The 25,189-nt window shown below is 49.2% G+C and overlaps 1 protein-coding gene across 1 annotated transcript in view; it reads right to left on the bottom strand.

Annotated features, from left to right (window-relative positions):
• ARID3A (AT-rich interaction domain 3A) overlaps positions 1-25,189 on the bottom strand; it is an 87,186-nt gene that overhangs the window by 53,231 nt on the left and 8,766 nt on the right. The window contains exons 2-3 of the mRNA XM_084825800.1: positions 19,719-20,775; positions 16,718-17,015 (exon numbers count right to left, since the gene is read on the bottom strand). Coding sequence (XP_084681926.1) covers positions 16,718-17,015; positions 19,719-20,155 — 735 coding nt within the window. The 5' untranslated portion in view covers positions 20,156-20,775. The remainder of the gene's footprint in view (positions 1-16,717; positions 17,016-19,718; positions 20,776-25,189) is intronic.

Raw genomic sequence — 25,189 nt, forward strand, 5'->3', positions numbered from 1 at the left:
TTAGTAACTATACCAGAACTTTCCCCTCATTTAACCACTTTGCATTCACCTTATTTATTTGTTTGTTTGTTTCATTTATAGCCTGCCTTTCCTACAGGGAGCCCAAGACTTCTCATTGTCTTCACAACAACCCTGTGAGGCTGAGATTCAGCGACTGGCTCAAAGTCACCCAGGGAGCTTCATGGCCAAGTGGGAACTAGAACCCGGATTTCCCAAGTCCCAGTCCAACACTCTAACCACTAACTACACTATACTTGCACCTTCGTTGCTACAGCAACGCACCCCTCCCTGAACAAGATATTTTGGACCAACTTGGGGTCCACAATGCAGGAGGCCGGCTTTCAAATTGCACAGAATACTTCCTTAGTCTGGACATTTATGTGGAAGAGTGCAGGACCCTGTATACTGGATCTGTTTAGTCTTCAAACTTCTCAGACACAGGACCCACCTTCAGCCTAAACATGCCTTGGGGATCCTCCCTCTTAATTTTTAAAGGATATATTTGTTCCACTGTAGCAACCTACTTTAGGTCAGGCTGCATCCAGCCCACCAGTTAAAGATGCATGTTAAGCCACTAGTCTAACATCCCATCATCAGTAATGGCTAGCCGCCCCCCAGCACCACTGTGTCCTCCCAGTATCTGGCACTCAGAGGTAGACTGCCTCCCGACCTGAAGGTTCTATTTAGTAGATGGGGGCCTTTAGCTATCGACAGACCCCATGAACAACCTTCCCCAACCTGGGCCCCTCTAGATGTGTTTGACTTCAGCTCCCACCATCCGCATCAACGTGGCCATTGGGGTGATGGGAGTTGTAGTCCAACACATATGGGAGACCTCCAGGTTGGGGGAAGGCTGCTCTGTGACAATTTGTCTAGATCCATCTAAGCGGGTGGTCATCACCACTTCTTGGGGAAGTGAGTTGTACACGATTAGCTGTTTTGTCTGGAACGAATCGCAGCCGGAACTCTCCCTGAAGAGGTGGATCTGCTAGCAAAGTTGGAAGGGAGGTAGATATAACATGTTCCAGCCCTTTTCAAGCAGCTGCAGTGTGCCAGGGAGATATTATCTGCTTGGCCGACTAATGCAGAAAAAGCCCTGATCAATATTTTAAAAGAAAGTAAATTGACCCTCCTGCAGTCATTAAGAGATTCACACACAACCCAAGGACTAAACGGACAGCTTGCATCTGCTGTGCCCTGACACATCCCTTCCCCCCGTCTGGACACACCGCACTCTTTTTTTACAGGAGACGTCAGCCCTAGAATCAAAAAGGTACAACAAGTCTTTGACAACTGTCTAAGAACGTCGCTTTACCCAAAGTGGGTTCTTCAAACCAGGGGCCAATTCCAGCTGAATTCAGGCCTTGCCTTTGTAAGACACCCACTGATGAGTTGAACCCTCCTCAAAGTTCTTCTCTTTTTTATATATATAAAAAAAAGGAAAGAAAAAGAAAAACATTAAAGGAAACCTTGCAAATGTTTATCGATTCATGTGCCCTTTATTTTTAAAAAAAAGATTTTAAGAAACAGTTGTGAAGCTGCTCAAGGGATCTGGGGAAGACAGATGTGTTGGTGATTTCACAAGTGCTAGCCAGTAGGCGCTCTACACTGCTGGCTTTTCATCATTCAAAATGAAACACTCCAAAAAGCTACAAAATGGGATCACCTGCACGCACACGCATACACACAGACAACCCCATTTGGACTGAATGCAGAGAGGGCACCTCCAAAGTTGTGCAGATGTTACGTTTGCCTTAGCCCTTAAAGACCATTAACATTAAAGAGTAGCATGCAAACGACAAACGGATTTCTTCAGAATTTCAAGCACTGTGATCCCACCGATCACTTGACATCACTACTAGAACTCCTCCTCCACGTTGCGACTAGACTCTTGCTTCAATTTATACTGATTCAGGCTTCAGAGTCTCAAACAAGCAAGTGCTTACCTCATTAGAGGCAGGAAACTGGGTTAACAATAGACAGCCACATGGGAGCTCCATCGATCCCGCTCTAAGCCCCAAGAAGGGAAGGCAGAATACCAAGCGAAAATGAAGCTAACTAAAAGGAAAGTATGGGGGATGGCTCTTGCACCGGGCATCTTAGAAAGGACGCAGCTGGGAAGGAATGCGAGAGGAGCTCTGCTGGATCAGAACTGAGGTCCATTTACCCCAACGTCCTGCTTTTCAATGTGGCTGGCCCACTACCTCTGGGAAACGAATCCTTCAGGGCCCTTTTTGCTTTTATAATGCTTCACACAGTCTGATTTATTTATCTGAAGCATTTTTATGGCGCTCCTCAGCCAGAAAGACTCCCGGAGAGGCTTACATATAATCAATTAAACAAGGCAGCCCCTGCCCTAAAAAGACACAAGGAAAAAGGAGCGGGGAGGGAAGAGGGGGGAAATTATGTCTTTCAGCAGGGCTGGTTGTTGTAGTCCTTACAATGATCGACTACTACTCTTGGCCTAAGCCACTATCTATAGCTGCCTCCTCCAAGTTGGTGCCCTCCAGATGTTTTGGACTACAACTCCCAGGATTCCTGATCACTAGCCATGCTGGGTGTGGCTGATGGGACCTATCGCCCAATACATCAGGAGGGCACCAGGTTGGGATGGCTGGTATGAGAAAGAGAGCGCAGCGGGTTTACCTTAGACTAGTTGGCAACTCCCACGCCAGAGGCAAGATTTGAACCAGTGAGTGGTTGTAGCTGCTACTCTGAGAATTGGGATTTAGCTACAGCAGAAGTTTTCATTTTTTTAAAAAAAGTAACCCTATCTCCCACTTTTTGCTCAAGTTATGTCCTTTTCATGCCTGTATCCTAGTGGGGAATTGCTGGGGAAAATGGGGAGAGGGAGATGGGGAGAAGATTATACTTTGCTACTGGGTTGGTGCTGGGTGTGCTGCTATTTTCTTTGCTCTTCTGCCCATTCCAGCTCCCGCCACTCCTTATCCCTTTCCCTCTCCTTTTAAATTACCAGACTCATGAAAACACAGGAGATCTATTTACAGCAGCCTGGATCCAAGGGCAGGATGACCTCAGCAACAGACCCTCCAGGACGAAAAGCTGAAGGGAGGGGAAGAAAGTGCCTCCTCTGTTAAAACAGCCGTCAGCGACAGAGTCTTACAGAACAAAACAACACTATAAACACACCCAATGTACGTTTTTAGGTCCAGCAGAACTCCTTATTGGGAGGGTCCCACCCTTAAAAGCAGCCTAGAAGTAATTTCAAATAAATAACATTTGAATAAATGGTTGAGTTTGATTCAAGGAATTCTTGTTTTGGACTCAATGCCGCGTCCACGCAGGGAGGACAACGGATTATTTAACACATCAGCCTGAGCTATCCCAACACTATAGCCCAATCATTTCGTGGATTCCCCCACCATCAAGAGGGCAAATAATAATAATAATAATTAATAATAATAATCAAGAGGTCACCATCACCCAAGACAAGACACCTCTTGTTACTCCAGAGAGGTGATAGCAACTGGTGATAAACAGTCTAGACACCCCCATAAAAAAACAAAAGAAAACTAGAAAGACAAGGGAGGTGGGTGGGGAAGAAAACTCCTCGCAAGAAGATGGAAACTTTGTCGGCTTTAAAATAAAAGGGTATAGACAATTAAAGGGCAGTAACTGGAGTACCGGTTAGAACAGGTTTGTTCAGCCTCACAGCTATTACCACGTTTCAGCAGCATTCTTATAAAATCCCCTGCAGTCCTTTTGTACCAGTGGGTTTAATCCAGCTTTCCCCAGCCTGGTGCCCTCCAGATGTATGGGACTACAACTCCCATCAGCCCTAGCCAGCATGGCCAACAGTCAGCAGTGCTAGGAGGTGTCGGCCAAAAAATCTGGAGGGCAGCGGGTTGAGGAAGGTTGTTATAATGGCTAAGATAAATTCAAGATAGGCGGTCTCTTACGCAGTAATTCACCACAACAGCCAAAAATGAAGCCTCCAGGTTCAGAAGCAGTATACTTCTGTTCAGGAGCAGAATACTGGATGCCGAGAAAAAACAGTGGGCATGGGTGGGCGGAATGGCCTTCACGCTTTCCTTGTTGTGGAGTTCCTGGAAGCAGCTGCCCGGCCATTGTCAGAGACAGGGTGCTAAGGTAGATAGACAAGAAAATTCTTAGGTTCGCTTCTTTCAGACCAGGACCCTCCCAGGAATGAGGGGAGAAAGAAGAGAGTGGGAGACCAGAGGGAGGGCAGTTACTGTCACTAGGAAAGCTAGCTAAGTAGAACCTCCATGAGCAGAGGTAGTCTACCTTTGAATACCTGTGTGCTGAGGGACAAATAGGGCAGAGGGATATTGGGTTAGGTCTGCAGTCGTTATGTCCTATAGTGCCCTTGACTCAAAAAGCCAAGGGAAACGTGGACTCGAGCCCGGACCTTTCGTCTCTAAATCCAATTTGTTTTTGTTGTTTTCACTTGCTGGGCCACACCATTTCCCAGGCACAGAACTATTGCAGAAAGGACCCCCGTCGCACATGGCTTGCTAATTTCCCCCCTGGAACACGAGCTCTTTTCTCTGAGGTGATGTTTTCCGTTCAACTCGGCAGGGTCCGGACAAGCTGGGAGAAAGGCTTTCCTCTCCAGCGCTTTGTCCACAGGGGCTTTGTTCTGCCGGCAAGCACCGTTAGCATCCGAGGGGGGTCGCCTCCTGATCTGACCTCTGCTCGTTCAGTAGCAGTCCCCTGGGATGGAGGGAGCTGCCTCGGTGCCTTGGCTTTCTAACCTCGATAATTCTTGTTCACGCTCTTGGAGGAAGTATCTCCGAGCCCCTCTGACCGCCCCCTCCCCATTCCTGGTTTTAAAGGAAAACCAGATATCTCACTCAGGAGGTCCAAGAATAGATGCTGCCAGGGAGAAGCGCCGTCAACTTTCACGGAAGCTAGTATGGGACACATGACACTGTCCTGGGGATGATGGGAGCTGCAGTACATCTGCCAGGTGGGGAAAGGCTCCATTAGAGCATCTCCTCTCCAAGGCATCTGAAGTTGTCAGAGAACCGGCACGCTTGCAAGATTTGGGCTTGCAATCCCCACCACCCCTAGCCACCAATCATCTGATGGTTTTTTGGCTTTTGTACAGTCCCACTCCCCATTCTAAAAGTCTGAAATGCCTCTCCCAAGGCTCAGCTAGTGACGGTAAGAGCTTTAGACTTAAATACGCTGGTATTTTGTGGATGAGGATATTAGCCTGTAACATTTGGAATGTCCACGTTTAGAGGTAGTTTTCCTCCCGTCACAACATACTGGGGCTTCTCTGAGCACTTCTCCTTCGGGCTGGCAGAGGTTCAATCCCCCTCCCCTTTGCATGCTAGACTGATTTGCACATACTGAGTTGGCTTCCATACCCAGTGAAACCATCGGTCCATCTTGGCCAAGATGGTCTCCCCCAACTTTCCAGGGTCTGAGGACACAAAGGGGACTTTCCTGCCTCTGCTACCTGGGGGTGCCGAACATTGAACCTGGGACCATCTGCATTCAAAGCATGACTGAACTATTAAGGGTCTTCCTTGCGTTAACAAAACACGCGGAAATGGCACAAGAACCGAACAGCCCTGCCAGATCAGGGCAAGAGTCCGTCCATTCCAGCATCCTACCATATCCTTTTCAGAGCGTGCAAGCATGGCACAAAGGCAACAGCCCTGCCAGTACGTCGTGGCCAGAGGAAGACTGCCTCTAAACATGGAAGTTCCATCAACTATTACAGGCAGATATCCTCTTCCACAAATCTAAGCGAGTGACCACCTCCCCACCTCACAGCACTGAGTTCCGATTCTGCATCATCATTCAACATGGTTATCTTTTTGGCGCCAGCAAATACATACTTATTTTCCAGGCATTTGGACATTACCTATGGCCCAGTGGCTGTGGGCTGCTTTTGTGTGTGTGTGTGGGGGGGAGATTTTGTGTATTTGTGGATGAACACTTTTCATATTGCATTGTTTTTAGACTGTTTCCACAGTGCTTGTTTTTATTCATATTGTCGTACTGATTACGGTTTATATTGATTTAGGGTCCTTTCTCCCCTGCTATATTAATTACGGATTTCTTTATGCATGTCAATCACGTCAAAACTGTTTTTGCAGCAGGAAGCAATGCATAAATTTTAACCATCATCACCGTGTGAACAAAAACTCTGTTGTCTGTCTGAAACTGCTACTATCAATTTCATTGGGCAATGCGAAGTTCTCTCTCTCTCTCTTCACAGCCTTCATAGTTTTATAAACTCTTATCAAGCTTCCTCCCACCCCTGAAAGCCTTTTCTTCCCCCACCCTAAAATTAAGGGCCTCAAAATATTCTAGCAGTTATGGTGCTGCTGTCCTTCAAGACAGATCCTATGTAATGTAGTTGGTTCAGGTCTTGGACTGGGATTTGGGAGACCTAGGTTCAAGTCCCCACTCAGCCATGAGGTTCACTGGGTGATTTGGGACTAGTCCCTGAGCCTAGCCTGCCTCGCAGGGTTGTTGTGAGGATAGAAATCGAGAGGAGGAGGAAGAAAGGCAGGGTATAAACGGAACAAACAAATCAGGCCTCTGCTGTTCAGGGCGAATGGAGCGCTCAACTCCTTCAAATCATCCTCTTCGGTACATCTAATAGTATAAACCTGGGGAAAGATTTCACTTGTTTGGAAATCTTGCAGCCACTTTGAGGCAACATAATCACTTGTTTGCGGGGCGTTGAAGAGGTGGAGAAGGAAGGAAATTGCACCGGAAGGGGTGCGTGAGCCACATCTCAAATTGCTTCGTCAGATTTACCGACATTCCCGAAGCAACTGGGGGTTTTGCAGCTTCTTGCCAAATCTTGCATAATCCAGAGAGCAGGGAGGAGGGCAAGGGGGGAGACAGACTGATGCTGAAGGGATCTCGTGTCTGTAAATGCCGACACCAACTGCCCTGACCCACGCCGCCCACTCTAGTGTGCAGGTTGGGACTCCGCTCCGCGCTGGGTTTCACCCTTCCTGTATTGTCTCCATGCAGTTCTCCGCTCAATTGACCTTCTCGAAATGCATTTCAAAACATGTATTTCAAGAGAAAGTACCGGGGGGGGGGGGGGGAGACTAGATGCCCTGGGACGGCAGTCTTAAAGGCAAGCAGGCACATGCTCCTGCCGTTGGCCAGGGGCCCTCGAGAGGTAGCACAGTCAGAAGCAAGGGGAAGTTCTCCTCTGCAGTGAAGGATGGAGGTTCCGAGGTCACTGGGGCGGTGAATCCTCTCCGGGTTTCAGTCAGAACCAGCGAGGTGTGGGAGCCAAGCTCAGAGGAGACCTCTTAGGAGGAAGAGGGGGAGTTCAATCCCTCAGCACACCACTCACCCACACCTGGGCAACCTGGGGGCTTCTGTGACAGGGATGTCACCCAAGGACCCCTTCAACCGCATCCTGAACCTGGCTCCAGCCCCTCCTCCTTCCGCCCATAGATCACCAGAGCTCAGGTGGCGACGGACCAGATTGGAGGCTGAGAGCGATCAGAACGCTCTTTTGCCCATGGCACAAGAACATCCGAAGGGCCCTGCTGGTTCAGACCCAGGGTGCATCTAGTCCAGCATTCTGTTCACACAGTGGCCAACCAGCTGCCGACCGGGAACCCACAAGCAGATCACGAATGCAACAGCACCCTCCCGCCCATATACTCAGGAGCAAGGGTCTACTCATGAGGACAAAGACCTGCCTCTGGCTACTGAGGAGGCAACTCGGACAGCCAGCGTAGACGCTCAGAGTCTTCCTCAGACCTTTGCTGGGTTATCAGCTCCTACAGAGCTGTTTTGGACTCCCAGTACCTCGTTCCAGCTATGTGGCTCCAGTTACGGGCTCTGGCCAGGCCCACACAGCCAAAAGGAAGCCTGGTCTGGTCCCATCCAGCAGAATGAAGGGTGGGGTGTGTGTATGTGTGCGTGCGTGCGTGTGAGAGAGAGAGAGAGAGAGAGACTGACTGAGACTGGATATTTTGTGTTATTACAACTTGTTATAAGCTTAGGGATACACCTTCTAAATCAGAAGGTAGATCTCCAGATGTTTGGGACTAGCCCCCAAAAGCCCCACGTCAGGCATGCTGGGAGTTGGTCCAAAATATCTGGAGATCTACCTCCTGCCCCCCCTTCTGTTCTAAACTTCCAGTTCCCTCACCACTGCAACACCCATCATCCCTCACCACTGGCTATGCTGGCTAGGGCTGATGGGACTTGTAGTCCAACACTATCTGGATGGCCATAGGGTTCCCACATACACATACGCTTTCAGCCAGACTGTTATTTTAAAAATTCTCAAATTAGTGCAGAAGCTGGATGGACTGGACTTGTGGACGAATGCATACCAAAGTGACACCGTCCAGAAACAGACTGATTTGTCCGCCCTTATCCTGCGTGGTGTGAAATGACACCACGCCACACCACACCAGGAAGTCCAGATGTAAAGCAAAAAGGAGGAGGAAGAAATGGCTCCTTTGGGACCCCTCAGTTTGAGGAGTGGGGGAGGGAGGAAAAGAGGAAGCTTTGCTTCCAAGTCAACCGTTGAATTCCCCATTAGCTCAGGTATTTCCTACAAAAACAGACGCAGAAACGTTAAACCAAAAAAAAGGAGAAAAAAGTCCCAAGCGTAGCAAGGACTTCATGTCCGAGTCACGTCGAACACAGTACAAAGCTGTCCGCGCTGAATTACCAGCCATGCGTGTTATTCTGACGCAAAGAGAGTGCACGCACAGAGGGATGTTGCATGTTGCCAGCAACCTGAAGGAACTGAGCCTGCAGCCCAGAAGCAGACACGGGAAACCCCAGCCAACAACTTGGCCTGGGAAACACAAGCAGCTTGAGGAGGGGCTCCGTAGCTCAGTGGTGAAACACCAGCCATGCATGTGGAGGACCGCAGGTTCCGTCTGTGGCAGCCGTAGTTAAAAGGACCCGGCAATGTGAATGAACCTTCTCAAACTGCGACCCCGGAGAGACCCTGCCCGTTAGAGTAGACCAGCGTTGGCCAGCTGGGGCACGGTGGGAATTATAGGCCAACATGTCTGGAGGGCCAACCACAATTCAACGTGGTGGTGCTGGTGGTTATCTAAAAAGCCGTAACTGGGTCCGATAGTTTCTTAAAGACCTCCGTCGATCACACCAGCCTGCCAAAAATGTTTGGTGGGATCTGTGGCAATGAAACAAGTGAGGAGACAGGTGAACGACAATGGAGAAAGGCCTGTAACAAACTTGAACGAACATGGGCTAGAACCTATCTTCGGACGGTGATGGTGCCATAAGAGGCACCACTGCGTCCAGGCAGTCGGCCCTAACAGCTTTTCTAGGTGGTTCCTGGCCTTCAACATCAAGGCCCGCAAGAAAGGGTTGGAGGACACCTTGGTAGCCCACCGTGATCAACTTGCGAGACATTTTTGCGAAAAAAAAATGGCTCCCTATCCACTCAAGACTCCACATTAACAGAGTCTGGCGACAAACTTTCTGCAGCTGCTTGTCCTGTGATTAGAGATTCTCTTCCTCTCAGGCAACCTGAGGATGCAGGCAGGATTCTTGGACCAGTGAGATTGTCTAGATGTGTGCTGGACCCTTGCCCAACCTGGCTTCTTAAGGCAGCCGGGCCGGGTGGGGGGCGACGTGTGCTGGCCGATGGGGTTGTGGGAATGACCTGCAACTCTCTACGGGAAGTTTCCATTCCATCCTGCTTAAAAAAGGGCTGCGGGCCGTCCTCTGCCGAAGTCTGCTCAGACCCCACGGTCTTGACAACTAGAGGCTGGTGTCAAAAATCCCATTTTGGGTTAATGGTTGAAATAGCTGGCATGCCCCCAAGGCAAAAGCAAAGCCAAGCTGCACCGCAATGCGCTCGACGGCCATTTTCACCGCAGCCACTGAGCAACGGGAGAAAGGCAAGAGCGGCTGGCGCGCTTGTTTGGTGTGCAAGGAAAGCCCTTCCCAGCACATCTCAGAGGGAGGGAGTGCAGCTGGCGGGCAGGAAGGCCGTGTTCAACTCTGGACCCCCGCCAGGGGTTTGCTTGGCTAGGCATCTGGCAGGGAGCTCCAGTTGGCTCCTCTCCAGGAGACCTTTTTCTCTTCTTCTGAACGCGCTCCAAGCCCAGCTGATTGGCCGCGGCTTTGGCAGGCGGATGCCTGGGAAAAAAGGAACGCAGGAATGTAAACAAGACGGGGCTAACAGGAGACACGAGACGGGACTTGCCAAGCTACCACAGGGGCTGTCCTGACGGAGGGACCTTGGCAGAGATACCAAGTGACTTCTTAACCCTGACTTTCAAAGCGCGGCGCAACATTTCCAGGCATGGAGGCGTTGCCTCAGGAGAAAGAGGCGGTGGGGCCCTTGACTGCCACGTCCAGATTAGCTTTCTCAGTGACAGGAGACCTTGCACTTAAAGCAACAGCCGCGTAACACACGTGGCCTGTTGTTCGAGCGCCTTTCTAAACATCGGCTGAGATTCCTGTGGTGACGTGGAACGTTCGCCAATGGTCTAAATGCTGGGGGGAATTTGTCAAGGACAGGATGCCAGCAGGCTGAGCCAAAACCGCAACAGAAATGAAAGGGCCCCTTTTTCTTTTTTTTTTAGCAGGGTGGGGTGTGCAGTGGGATTGCAAAGAGTTTACGAACATGGAAATTTGAGTTCTCCTAGTCAGAAGGAGGGGCAGAAGTGCTGAGGAAGAGAGCCCAGGAGATGGGGGCAAGAGCTCTAGGATGGGAGCAGGGCAAATTTTCCATCCATCTTAGCAAGAAAAAAGGAATTAAGAAGTTCTTGGCTCCGGCTGGAATGTGCCCATCACGTTTTCCCCTCCAGTCTATTCAGCGTGGCTGCATGGTATTATTGGTGTGGGAGAAGTCCTTTGAATTTTTAAAGGGAAAACAGTATCAAAATATGTATTCCACAGGCTCAGGGTCTCTCCTCCGTATTTAAAGAGGGGCATTCCCTCCTGTGTATGCCCCACCAACCACACACACACACTCACACACAAGAGTTTAAGCACATGCATCCCTCATTATCTTGGCTTCTCCCTACCACTCCCACAGTTATCTGTTCTCCCCCACCACCCCACCATCTAGACTGTAAGCTCCTGGAGGCAGGGACTTATCATATACAGACAGTGCTTGAACTTTTACTTTTTCCCAAATTTAAAAAGAAAAAAAGAGGTGTGCTGCCACTCTTACACTGGAAGACAGCTTGCTTTTTAAGAGTATGCAGGAGCGAGGGTGCTGATCTGTGCCTCCTGACCCAGGAGCAGTAATTCATTCAGACACAACAGTCAGATTCATCCAAGGATTCTGCTGTATCTGGAGTGATGCCAATGTAGAGACAGGCCAGGTGGACCAGCAGCTGCTTGTGGAGGCTAACAGCTCCACAAAACCTTCAGGGAGACACGACGTCCACGCACTGAGAGCAAATCAGTGATCCAGATCACACCCGAGGCACAGCCAGGGCAAAATTACCTCCCAGAAGCAATCAGCCTTCCAGACAAGCAGCTCTTTCACTAGGATGCCGTAGCTGCGTTCTGCGTTGCAGAGCAGATGTTGCATGTCACACGCTGGCAGCAGCGACAGCGGGGGGAGACACACAAAATGTCCTGCCCGGTCCCCTCCAACTCTGTGATTCTGTGACTCATCCAACGGCATAATGGGCAGCCTCTTCTGAGTCCAGGCACCACGGGGCTCCTGGGACGCCCTTCACTAAAATTAAAACAGTTCTTTCCCCCTGAGTGTGCTCAGCTGGGGAATTACTGCAGCATCCTTTGCAAAGAGGAACGACAGAATCTAAAACACACACAAGATTCCAAAATACAGATTCTGAAGGGAAGACAGACGGACGGATGGACACACAGAAATAGAACCCCACAATCTGCTCCTGGGAACCCCTGAAAAATGTCCAAGTACTTTTTGCTACCTTCTCAGAGTAAAAACTACCTCCTTGTCTCCATCTGGATTCCATCTGCTGCTGTTTGGACAAAAAGGAGGCAGGCGGGGGGATCTCCCCATCGACCTTCCTTCCCTCCCACCCCCCAAATTCCCAATGTATTTACAACTAGTACATCAAAGGCCACTCTGCCTCTGGGGACCTGGCTTGCAAAGAGCTATTTCCTTCTATTAGCTTTAAGGCTTTTCTGATTCAATACCCAGTCTGGGCTGATCAAACAGGGGAGCGGGAAGGGAGCTGGCCGGAAAGAAGGGAGGGGGGAGTTTTGCCAGAAAGTAGGGTGGGAAGGGTGGTTTTTTTTGTTTGTTTTTTAAGATTTCCGGGTGGGGAAGGTTGGTGCTGTTAGATGAGTGCATTCGCTTTCTTTTGGGATGGGGTCCCCATCTACACCTTGCAGCAATTGCCAGAAGAAAAATAAATATGGTTTAAAACAGAGAGTTTTACACAGATTGGGATGATGATACGCATATTGTACATCAATCCCTGTAGATGACCACAGGCAGATTCTACCACACAGAGGCATGAAGGAGAACATTGGCTGCTGTATGCCAAAATATTATCCCTGCGCAGAGAGGGAAAGGTACATCCTCGGAACAATGATGCAGAAGAATGTAGGGTGTCATTTTAGACAGTATTTAGTGTGAGAGTCCCCCAGATGGCTACATATGGAGCAAATGGAAACAAGCTTTTGGGTCACACAGAACTCTTTTTCAGATGTTGATATCCAAAGCAAAAAACAAACGCAAACTCAAAAGAATTATTTTTAAGCAATCTCTACAGAGGAATCAATGTTTGCTGGATGAAACAAGCGTGCTCCTCAAAAACAGGAAAAACAACAATAGAACTCAGCTTCAACAGGTTATTCATGTTGACACAATTAATATGAGAAAGGGTCCTGTGTAGCTCAGAGAGCACTATGCAGGAGGTACAAACCTCCTAAAAGAATTCAAACTCCCCCTCTCTAACACACACACACATCTAAGATTTTATTTGGGCTTGCTGTTTTAAGAACACTGAAAGCTGACTAAAAATGAAGAATTTTTCAGCAAGTAAAATTCTTCACTGGCAGAGAATCAGACAGGAAATACACACAGCTCTCTCTCAATACCCCACTTCCCCTCTTATCTCACACTCAAAGCGGGAAGAGCCCTCCCCACATCCAGGGTGACCCAAATCCATATCTGACATCTTGTTCACTCTTTGGATGTAAAACATTTTACGTTTTTCAGAACCAGCAGGGGACTGTTGTACAATATACACCTGGAGGATCTGAACATGAGTCTCCAATCCACCCCACCCCACAATAAAGAATAGTTTCAGATCTATTTAAATCTCAGGACAGAAAGTGAGGCAGGATGGAACCAACGCCAGAACAAGCTTGTTCTAAATAGCCCGGGTTTTATTGCAGCATCCTGGAAGGACCAGCTAACGCTGGTCAGTTTTGCCTGCGGAGAAATATTTCCAGACTAACAAGCTTCTTTGCGGACTTTGACACCATTGAATTTCAAATGGAAAAATTTGGACTCTTTTTTTAAAAAAGAAAATGCTTCTCTTCCCCACAGCCGGGCTGGGCAGACTTCGGGCTTGCAGGATCTACTTTGTTTTTTTTAACTAGAACTCCAAGATCCACTAGCTGAATCAGAAGCAAAAGACTTATGCTGAGAATTAAAGAATTCTGAGCCCAGGAATGTATGTTTCAGGACAAGAACTGAATGGAACTCACAGTCCTTCAACCTAAAAAACCCACTCTAAACTTTCTTCATTTTGATGGTATAATTTAGGGTGGGGGAAAACTCATTTTGTTGTTGTCGTTGCTAAACAACTGGGTGTCAGAAATCCTTGCCGATTTACTTCAAATCACACAGAGATCTGCCTTCTGCCGCTCCTGCCCTAGAACACGCAAATAGCATTTCTAGAATGTTCAGAGTCCCTTTACTCCCAGGGACGGCATGGCTGGGCTCTGGCCAAGGACCAACGCCTCAGCAGGGGCCCACTGACAAGAGCCCCTGGAGTTGCTTCTCTTCTTCACCACTGCAACCTGCACGTTCACCTGGCTCTCGGTCTGGCCCAGGCAACAGCGATGGTGAGAAGGAACAGCAGGAGATGCCACGGCCTCCTTGCTCTCTGCCTGTCAAGCGAGCGGTAGCAAAGATGAGAAAAGAGGATGAGGGGCAAGAGAAGTGAGAAGGCAGACTAACTGAGAGAGCAGGGCCATGGAGGGGGTTTTCTCCAAGAACCCTCCGAAACCAGGAGTCAGCACTTTGTGCTCCCTTCAGATACAGGATGATATACCGGCCTTTAAGCTTGAAAATGGACGGAGCCCAATTACAACAGAATAGGGCCGTGCTGATAAAACATCTCCCATATCCGCACAGTAACACACAAGAGCCCTGCTGGATCAGACCAAAAGGAAGTCTAGCCAAGCTTTACCCAACCTGGTGCTCTGTTCAGCCATCATAGCTAACAGCAACTCACCCTCTCCACAAACTCCCCTGATCAGCTTTTAAAGCTGTCTCAGGCAGTGCCCACCAGCACGTCCACTGCCAGTCGCATTCCGCAAGTTAATCCTGCGTTCGTGTGAGGAAGAAAGACTTCCTTTTGCCTGCCTAGACCTGTTGCCCATCCATTTAACTGAGTGGCCCCAAGTTCTAATATGATGGTGGCGGCAGCAGGGGTGTGTGTGTGTCTTCATTATTTATTAGATTTATCAGCCGCCCATCTGGCCGGCTACCCGGCCACTCTAGGCAGCGTACAATACCAATAACAACACGAAATACAACGAATTTACATAATCAACTGAACAAAACAACACTGCTCTAAAAAAAACCCTAACCCACCCCAAACGCCCGCCTGAACAGCCCGGTTTTCAAAGCCTGGCAGAAGCTCATCAAAGAAGGGGCACAGCGGAGGTCACTAGAGATGGAATTCCACAGAGTGGGGGCCACCACAGAAAAGGCCCTCTCCCTAGTCCTCACCAGCCTAGCTGTCCTGGCTGATGGGACAGAGAGAAGGCCATCCGAGGCCGATCTCATTGAGCAGCATCCCTGGCGTTGTTGGACGTGCTCCTTAAGATAGACTGGGTTGGAGCCGTATAGGGTTTTAAAGGTCAATACCAACACCTTGAGTTGGGCCCGGAAAACAACCAGTGCAACTCCTTCAGCACTGGAGTGATGAGATCTCGCCGACGGCTGCCTTTAATCAGGCAGACTGCCGCGTTCTGCACCAGCTGCAGCTTCCGAACCATCTTCAAGGGTAACCCCACGTAGAGCGCATTACAGTAATCTAGGTGAGAGGAGACCAGGGCATGATCTACTGAGGGAAGCAGATGGTTAGGGAGGTTGGGGTGCAGCCGCCGTATCAGATGGAGCTGGTACAGCGCCGCCCAGCTCACAGCCGACACCTGAGCCTCCATGGACAGCTGGGAGTCTAAGATGACCCCCAGGCTGCAGACCTGGTCCTTCAGTGGCAGCCCCACCCCATTCAATGCCAGGTTTTGTCAGGGTTCCTTTTCAGCTTATCCTTCCCATGATCCAAAAACATTCTTTTATCCCCTGCATCATTTTATAAGCCTCGATCATGTCTGTCCACCCCCATAGTGTTCTTTGAAAGACTGTTTCGTTTCGTAGTGCTTTCCTCTGCCTGTCTGCTCTATTCCCTTCCCCTTCTTTTGGTTTTATTTCATGATTTTATTAGAATGTACGCCTTTGTGGCAGGGATTTCCTGTTCTACTGTTTTATTCTGTACAGTGCCGTGTACATTCATGGTGATATATAAATGTATAACGGTAGTTGCCTTTTATCCTAATCTTGCATCTTCAAACCGAAACACCTGAAATTATTTGTATTAGTACAACAGTGTTTCCCCCAGGAAGATAGCAGAAACATCCGATGTCACAGCTGATAATATCTCCTAAAACCAAGAAACCAAGTTTCTGAACACACAAGTTATGTTTTAGAATTAAACACAACGAAAAGGCAGACCCCCGCAAGTTGGGACGAATGGGCTTTGCTCAATTCCCAGGATTTTGCTAAATGGGGCAAAAAAACAGGCTTGCCAAAGGCTTCTCCGCTCTCTGTCCATAGAAGGACATTCACACAGCAAGCATAAAACAGTTTGAAACCTGGCATCTCACTTATATAGCGTCCAATGAGGAAGCTCAACCAGAGCCATCTTGCGAAGGGGCTCTGCTCTTTGATGAAAGATGCTCAGCTTCCCAGGATTCGCGGGGGGGGGGGGGGCATCCAGAACGGCTTATAGGATGTGAATCACGGACAGCACAAACCACTGCTAGAGTGACAAGTTTGTTGGGGTTCTTCAGAAAAGCTGCAGAATGGAGTATGCAGATCATGGGATTCTAGTCCCAAACATTTCAGCTTTCATTTAAAAAGGGGGGGGGGGGAGAGAAGGAAACAAGGTACTAGCCCTCATCGGTTGGAAAGATAATCTCAAAAGCAATGTCTAACGAAATCTACGTCAGTAGAATTGAAAACAGAGTTTTGAGTGATCTGGGAAGTGGGGGGTATCACAGCCCTGCAAAGCCTCCCCCTAACCTTGTCTAACATGAGCAGCTTTAAAAATGCAAGTATCGTTTGCATACTTACACAACAGGAGCGATGCACATACCTATGGTTATAGCATAACCTCTTATTTAGCAGACAGGACTCAACATTAAAGGGACCATTTCCCTGCTCCTAGCACCAGCTTAACCTGGCAGGTGCATTCCCCAGAAAGGATCTCCAGGGAGCTGAACGCTCCAGAAAACACCCATGGATGTCAACAAGGAAAGACGCTTCGCAGCGATTTACCTGCTTGAACTGCTCCTCGTACGTCCAGTCTCCATGGTCTAGGCCTCGGGGCTGCAGCTGCGACAGGCCTTGGTGGGCAATTCCAGAAGAGAGCTGCTCCTGGCCCCCCGGCAGCCTGGAGGGCTCCCCTCTGCACTGCTGGGGGGGCTGCTGTTTCCGAAGGAGTGGGGGCCCCGGACTCCACCTGGCCACCTCTCCAGAGCTAAGTCCTTCCTCCGCCATTTCTTCGTCCTCTTCATAATCCTCCCCTTCCTCCTCGCCCATGTCTTCTTCGAAATCCTCACCCCGTTTGCTCTTCCTGGGGAGGGGGTTACAAGGAGGAAAATGTGAACGCCTGAAGTCCACCCCGTCACGAAGACAGAAGAGCTGTTCTCCTCGTCACACACAGTGCTTGAATCACAGGGGAAAGTGGGAGGACCTTAATGAAATCCGCAAGCTCCATTTTGACTCTCCCTAAATTTAACCAAATCTTCCCCCTTTCCCCTGTAACCTACTAAAAACAGCTGATGCTGAAGGTAACCCCTCCCCTGTAATTCAAGCATCATATCCCATCCCAACATCTCAGGCAACCCCCAACTCAAAAGTCCAGAACAGCATTTTTCGAGCTCCCCACCTGTCAAGAACACACAACTGATATCCTGCTTGACAGCTTCTCCTATTGGGACATCTGGTTGGCCACTGGCCAAAAAGAACGCTGGTCAAGATCACCCTTTGGTCTGATCCAGCAAGGCTCTTATGTTCTTGGCATCTTGCTTGCTAACCACCATCCCAAGTAGCGCAAAGGATCCTGGCCCAGGCTGAGTTCATCCAGAACCTCCCTGGTTCTCTGTGTGAACCAAGCATGACCTCTCTAGAACGTCTCTAACTCTCCCCCATGGCTGTCCACCAGTAACAGCGGGCAAGGTGCCTTCCGGGGTGGGGCGGGGGGCACTCACCTGCCACGATATGCCTTCTAAGGCGAGCTTTGAGGGAGCTAACGATGCCATGGGGTGTGTTTTGAACATCACATCCTTAGGGTACAGCAGGGGTAGGCAGAAGGTACATCTCCAGTCGTTTGGGACTTCCAGCTCCAAGAAGTCCCTGCCAACGGATGGAGACCTCCTTTCTGCCTGCCCCTGGGTTAAAGGGGTCTTTTGATGTGGTTTTTGGAGACAAAAATTGCTTCCATGGAAGTTGGGAAGCGGGGACCTTAGCTCAGTGGTAGAACACAGAAGTTCTTGGATCTCAGGAGGGGTAGCTATCTATTTCTGAGCTTGGTGTATTGCTGGGATATCGAACCCCTGTGATATCGTCCACCGATCAATTTCGCCCCTGCCACATGCAAGAATTCTATAGCGCTAGGTCGCACACAGCACTAGTAACAGACTGCCAGCACAAACTCCCCTCTACCTCTGGTTTAAAATGGCAGCTGGCATTAGGATCTGGGCAGCCCTGTATTCAAATCCTGACGCAGCTGTAAATTAACCCCATGCCTCCACAACACAGCAGTACAGCTGACCAACCTTAAGTCAAAAGCTTCTCCTGGGTACCTTAAGTTCCCGAACGAAAACAGCACTCCTTAGCTCAGCCTTTCCCAAAGTGGTGCCTTCCAGATGTACTGGACTGCATGTCCCATCTTTCCCACGCAGCATGGCATTGGGGAAGGCTGCCTTAGTTAAAACTAATCCTCAACGCAAGGTAACTTACAACTAAATAGCAGCTAGGAAGGTATACATGGTATATCTAACTAATATATAGTAATACTATCAGTGTGTGTGTGTGTGCGTGTGTGTATATATATATATATATGTAGAGAGAGAGAGAGAGAGAGAGAGAGAGGGTCTCTTTAGTTCCAAAGGATAACTATGTCTGTTTGTGGCAAAAGACTCAGAGTGTGCTGGTACCTTAAAGTCTAACGTGTCTACAGTACAGAAGTAAGCCCTGAGTTTGGGACTTACTCCCAGGTAAGTGCATATAGGGTTCCTGCCTTATTATGGCAGATGTTTCCATGCATTAGGATGCACGAAGCATTATCCTCCATTGGCACCTAAGATATTAGAGCGAGGGAGGAGAATTGTAAGCAGTGGGTCTCCTGAATATCCAACTAAACAAATATTCAGATGCCCACCTGCCCCATAAAAGTTTTGTTGCTTGGAACTATGGAAGTAGGTTTTCTCATCACCTCACCCAACACACACACACCCTTTTAAATCACTTGGAAATTTTCAAAGTAGGATCAGGAACTTAATCAAAAGCTTCAGGCCTTAAAAACTAGCCAGACCGGTTTTGCCTTAACAGCTCCGGTTTTATTGTCTCTTGACCCCAACATCAGGGAGGGGCACAGAAACTGATGGAAAAAGAGACCAGTCTGGAGCACAAAGCCAGTCAAAAGCAGAAAAAGAACTTTTCCCAGTATTCTACCTGCTCCTGGCTGCCCCTAACAATTCTTCCTTTCATACTATTCTCAAGAAAGAAAACAAGAATTCTTGTTAAAATACTATTTTATTAAGTCACCCCACCCAACTTTTTAAAAATGGTACCTTTTTACTTTCTTTGCCCAGACCCATTCCAGAAATGGGAGAACCGAGGTAGGTTACCCTCAGGGGCACCTCTTTCTCCCATAGAAGTGAATGGTAGCTAAGAGAAAAGTAAAGGGGTGCAACTGGGGATACTGTTGCACTAAGGGCAAAATGTTGGCTTTCTACTAAACAGTGGGTGTTAATTAATTAATTAATTAATTGTTTAGCCACACCCTTCGTCCAAGGCGTTTGGACTTGCACAGATGGTTATCCCTTCCCAAACAACTACGTTTATCTCATGACAACCCTGCAAGATAGGTTAACCCAAGATTTATGTAAGCTTTAGGGCTAACTGGGCACTGGAGTCCAAGCACCTTAACCACTGCACCACATTAGGCAGGAGGCAAGGCACCTCTAAAGGCAGAGACACATTGCCGCCCCTCTCCCACCGTCTTGGCAACATAGAAGCGATGGGCATTTTGCTAGCTCCTGCACATACATACATCTCCTCCTCTTCTTCTGAACCTCCTTCCTGTAGGTAATCGCCATCCTCTTCCTCTTCCTCCTCCTCCCCGCCTCCTCCCAGTTCCTCCTCTTCCTCTTCTTCCGAGGAATGGCTCTCCTCTGACACCACCGGGCTGGATGACTGGCTGAGGCCGGCAGCTGCTGCCCGCATGGCTGCGAGGGCCGCCATCTGTGTCCTGTGGATCCCGACGCTCTCAGGCTGCCCCACCTCCTCGGAGGACAGAGGATTCTGGCTGCGGCCGTGGGACAGTGCTGCAGCCCCAGAGGCCGGCAGGGTGGTGGTCTGACCAGGCACAAGAGGAGGCTGAAGGCTGCCCAGGGGCTGGTCCTGCTGCTGCTGCTGGGCTTCCATCTCCTGCTGCAACCGGGCTCGTTGCTGGCGTTGCAAGTTCTCCATCACCGCCTGCAGCTTCATGGCCCTGTCTGCAGGAGGCAGCACTCGGGCAGGGGCCGGTGGGGCAGCAAGGGCAGAGCAATGCTCCACGGGGGAGGGGCCTACGTGTTGCACACGAGGTGGAGGGGCTGTGGGGCAGCGGTCGGTCGGGGTCAACGCTGTGAGGGATGTCTACAGGGGGCCCTCTGCCCCAGTGGTCTGGGGGGAGGCAACTTTCTTGAGAGGGGATTACAGAGACTTTGAGGAGCACAACGTCCCACGCGTCTGTCTGTGGCAGCCCAGGGCTCTACAATCACAGCAGGACAAGGACAAGGTAACAGCCGCATAAACCAGGCGACCGTTTTCACAGTGGCAGGGGAACGGAGAGCGATCCTTTTTGGCCCAAAGGCAGAGATTTACAAAAGGAAAGGAAAAATGAGTTTCACACACGGTATTGCTTTAAAGATTAGCCGTGATCCTGCGGCGCAAGGTCCCACGTTCCATGCAGCAGCCGTGCCGCTTTGCGCCACCCAGAATTGAAGCCACGGCCCAATTCTGTGCTTCTGCCAAGTGTCTTTCCATCCAAGGGGGCTGAAGGGGCAACCTGTGTCCTGTGGGTTGGCCTCCTCCTCCTCTTCTTCATCTAGGTGTCAGTGAAAACCCTGTCCCAAAAAACAAAACACAACAACACATATTAGCACAGTAAGGACTAGGAACTTGGATTTTTTTTAATGGTTTGATGTGCCTGGGAAGCTAAGCAGGGTCAGCCCTGGTTACTACTTGAATGGGAGACTGCCTGGGAATCAGGCTTCCTGCACTGAGCAGGAGGTTGGACTTGATGGCCTCGTAGGCCCCTTCCAACCCTATGATTCTATGATTCCTTGCCCCAGGGAACTTCTTTAGAGGAGAAAATGGCAACTAATTGGGCAGAGGGAAAAAGGTGTGTAAAGACCAGATGGTGGAGGAGTTACTCAGAGCAGGGAGAAACCATCAGGACTAGGAGCTTGAAGCTGGATCATCTTGGTGACCGGTGGTGGGGGAGGTGAAGGGTTGTATCCAGAGCAAGCCTCATTAATCCTGAACGGGCAAGACATCACAAACATATTCCGCACCATCGAAACAAAAAGAGGAAGAAGCCATTTTTAAAAAGGGAAGACTTCTTTATTTTATACTCTGGAAGGAGTGGGGGGGGGACTGGGACTTTCAGCTTTTGCCAGGAAGGAAAGAACAAAACGTTTGCTCAAAAGGGTACAATGTTTTAAGACTCATGGTTTGTAGTTGTGTGCTAAATATATATAGAGAGAAAGGTCATATTCATGCAAACAAATTAAGAGTCAGTGACCAGGCATTATTTTACTGCTCCAGCTGGCAAGACAGCTTTCCAAATCAAGTTACCAGACCTCAAGAATTCTTACGAGCCTATCTGGTCACCTGCCAATCCAAGAGGTGGCCCAGGGGCAGGGACAAATAAAAAACAAGAACCAAATTTTCTTCTAATTTACTTTTTGGTCACCTGGATAGGATCATAATCCACTACAGGCAACCGAAAGAAGTGGCATTAAAAAAAAAAAAAAAAGCCAAGGACCCAAGTCTTCCCAGCATGTCTCTGAGAATGGAGCATTTCCTTTCTGGAAAAGGAGAATTCTGGGATAGCCTCTTGCAACATAGTGCTTCCCACACAAGGAGGAAAATGTGCAGGAATTAAGATTTCCCTGAACAAAAGCTACCAGCAAGACTGCACAGAACCCCAAGGAACAGCCAGTCTCGTCCAAACTTGCTCATACGAACACAGCCGTACCATGCACGTTATTTTAACCGACAGAAGAAGACCGAGACGTCTCACCACTAAGCAAACAGCAGCGCCAAACTGTTGGGGAGGGGGGCATGTTTCGGTGTGAAAAGAGAATCTCTTCTCTCATTATTCACTAGCGGATGGACCTGGCTTCACATGGGTTGGAAAAGCCCTTTGTTTGAAAAAACGAAGCTTTCGAGCAAACTTACAAAGTGGCCAGAGTTGGAGACACTGTGCCAGCCCTGTCGAGTGAAGCCATGCCCGCTGGTAGCCCTAGGCACAGCTCCTGCCATTGGGCAACCCTATAGCCCCTGAGGGAGGGGTCTGTCCACTCCGTTCCCCTGGGGGCACAGCCTAAACTCTGTCCTTCGGCCTATGAATCTCCTCTGGCTTGTGACTGAAAACGTCAGAGGGGTCTGTCTACCCCACTCCCCTGAGGGGGGCCCTACCCCACAGGCAGGGGGCAAGCCTATAACGCCATCCCTCGGCCTACTCATTTCTCACGGCTTCAAACTGCAAAGCGACGTGCTTTTTAGGGAAGTCTGTCCCTACTGGCAGAAGATGTTACTGCTGGCTTCAACCACATGGATACATTTAAATCAGTAGAAATGCATTAATTGAGTTTTTAAAACAAAATGACCATGAGGTGCATGCCCCCAGGGTCTCTGTAGTATGCCGGTAAAGTTTCAGATGTCTAGGTTTCATGGGTTTGGTGCTATGGTGCCGACAGACAGACAGACACACACCTCCTCTTTTATGATTGCTGATGGCATCCAAGCTCAGGTTGACTCATGGAAGTTAACAGCCAGCACACCCAGGAATTGGGGGGGCGGGGGGGAGAGAAAGGTCTTCTTCACAACACATATATTTCATTTAAGGAATTCATTATGTCTACAGGATGGGACAGACCATAGCTCACTGCTACAGCATCTGCTTTACAGGTAAAAAGTCCCAGGTACAATCCCCAGCATTTCCAGGTACGGCTAGAAAACCTCCTGCCTGAAACACTGGAGAGCCATTGCTGCCAGGCAGCGTTAACAACACTGGGCTATGTGGATCTGACACAGCATACGGCAGGTTTCCTGCGGTGGCCACTAGTTTAGATAACTTCCAGAGGCAAATTCGTAGAGGAGGAGGAGGGAGTCTATTGTTGTGAGATTCCTCAGGAGATGACCACCAGCACAAAATCTAATGTGGAACTGCCACCACTACCCTCCCACCAAAAACAAGCCACAAAGCTAAGGGCTTCTCCCTTGAAATAAAGTATTGTATTTACCTGACCCAACCCAGCAAAACAGGCGTCAAACCCGTTTTATCTGCCGGCCAAGGTGCCCGGTCCACAAAAAGATGTGGATAACACCTTTTCCCAACTGCCACAGAACACCCCAACAACAACCGGGAGCCACGGCAAACATCTGCACGGAACCTCTCTGACATCAGAGGAAGCCAGAGCCAATGAGGAGGCCTTTTTGCTAAAGCACATGCACACACTGCCATCTCATTGGTGGCACGCAAAGAGGGAGGGGGGGAACACGCATCTGGAGTTGCCACTGTGGATCCTCCCACAAAACCGCCTCAAAAGGAAAAGCGTCAGGGGCGGCACGACAGTGGGATTTCTACTTTGCGGGCTTACAGGACCATAACTGTGGGTCTGCTATAACCTTCTCTTTAATATGGCCATTCAATGAAGTCTGGGGAGAGATATCCCCAGCTCCGAGCAGTCAGCATCAAGGGTTTCCTTTGCTTGTTTTAGAGAACACTCTTATTCTCTTAGTATTTATTATTATCATTTGCATACTGTCTTATTGCTAAAAAGGCATTGCACAACAGTTTAAAAACAAAACAAAAACCTCAACACAATAAAAATCAAGAACATTCAAAACAGCAAAACACTGACACAGGTATATAATCTAAGAGGCTAAATTGAAAAGAAACATATTCACACCCCTTGTAAAGGCCAAGAGAGTTGGGAATGATACAGGAGAAAGCCCTTTCACGCAAACGGGCCTCTGCAGGTACTGGTACCATGAAATGGGTCTCTACCATAGATCTTAGTCATTGTACAGGTTCATAGTGAGACAGACGGTCTCTGAAATAGCCAGGTCCTAAGCTGTTTAGGGCTTTAGGACGCAATCCTACAGGGACGGTTGGGTGCCTCCGAACTCAAGAGGGAGCTGACTATCCGAGGCAGGATGGGAAGAACATGGAGGGGGTCCTCTCCTCCGCATTCCAGCTGCCCTGCCTTTGTGGCTAGACAGCCGATTTCAGCTGTCTAGCTAGGGGGTGTCGGGGGGGGGAGGCCGGACAGCGCATAGGAAGCGTCATACCGGCGCTTCCGCCATCCCCGCCCCCAGGAACACCCCCTTTTTGCCCGCTCTATGCTGCTCTTACGAGCACAGAGCCAGAAATGAACCACGCCACCTACAAGGCAGTGCAGGAGGGAGCGGGGAGTCGAGTTTCTGGGAACTGAGCTCAAAGCCCTTGCTCTGAGCTCGGTTCCCAGAAACCGGAAAACCTTGTGGCTGTCTAGACGCTGTCCAGCGGCCATAAGATTGTGCCCTTAAAGGTTAAAACCAACACCTTGAATTGGGCCCAGAAAGCAAATGGCAAGGAGTGCAGGTCTTCCAAAACTTGTGCAATATGGTCCCAACACCATGCACTGGTTAGCAGCCAAGCTGCACCATTTTGCACCAATTGAGGCTTCCAGACACTCTTCAAAGGTAGCCCCAAGTAAAGTCTAATCTTGATGTAGCTGCCTTCAGCAGAATTATTTTGGTGGAAAAGCCAGGTACATATTTGTATACATATACATACATACATACATATATATGGATAACTGTCATCAGTGCATTCTCAGACCCAGGCAACATTCAAGGATTCAACTGCTTCCTTGGTGTTTGATGACAAAGAGAAGTAGAGTTGGGTGTCATCAGCACACTGGTGGCACCTTACTCCAAATGACCTCTCCTAGCAGTTTCAGGTAAATGTCAAACATGGGGTACAAGACAGAACCCTGTGGGATGCCATAGGCTATTGGTCAAACAGAACAGTTTCTGGACAAGGTCCAACAGAAAGGATCAGAAGCACTGCAAAATAGCATCTGCAAGGCCCCACCCTGCCAGGCGGTCCAGAAGGACACCATGGTCGATTGAAATGGGTCTAGATAATCAGTGGGTAGACCTGGAGTTGCAACAGCACCACCTTCTGGATCACCTTAGCCAGGAATGGTACATTTGAAACCGGCCTATAGTTAGGCAAGTCTCCTGGGCCAAGGGAGATTTGTC

The sequence above is a fragment of the Heloderma suspectum genome, chromosome Z, assembly GCF_057233095.1.
Source record: "Heloderma suspectum isolate Gila_16-S chromosome Z, 16-S_ref, whole genome shotgun sequence".
NCBI classification, from domain to species: Eukaryota; Metazoa; Chordata; class Lepidosauria; order Squamata; family Helodermatidae; genus Heloderma; species Heloderma suspectum.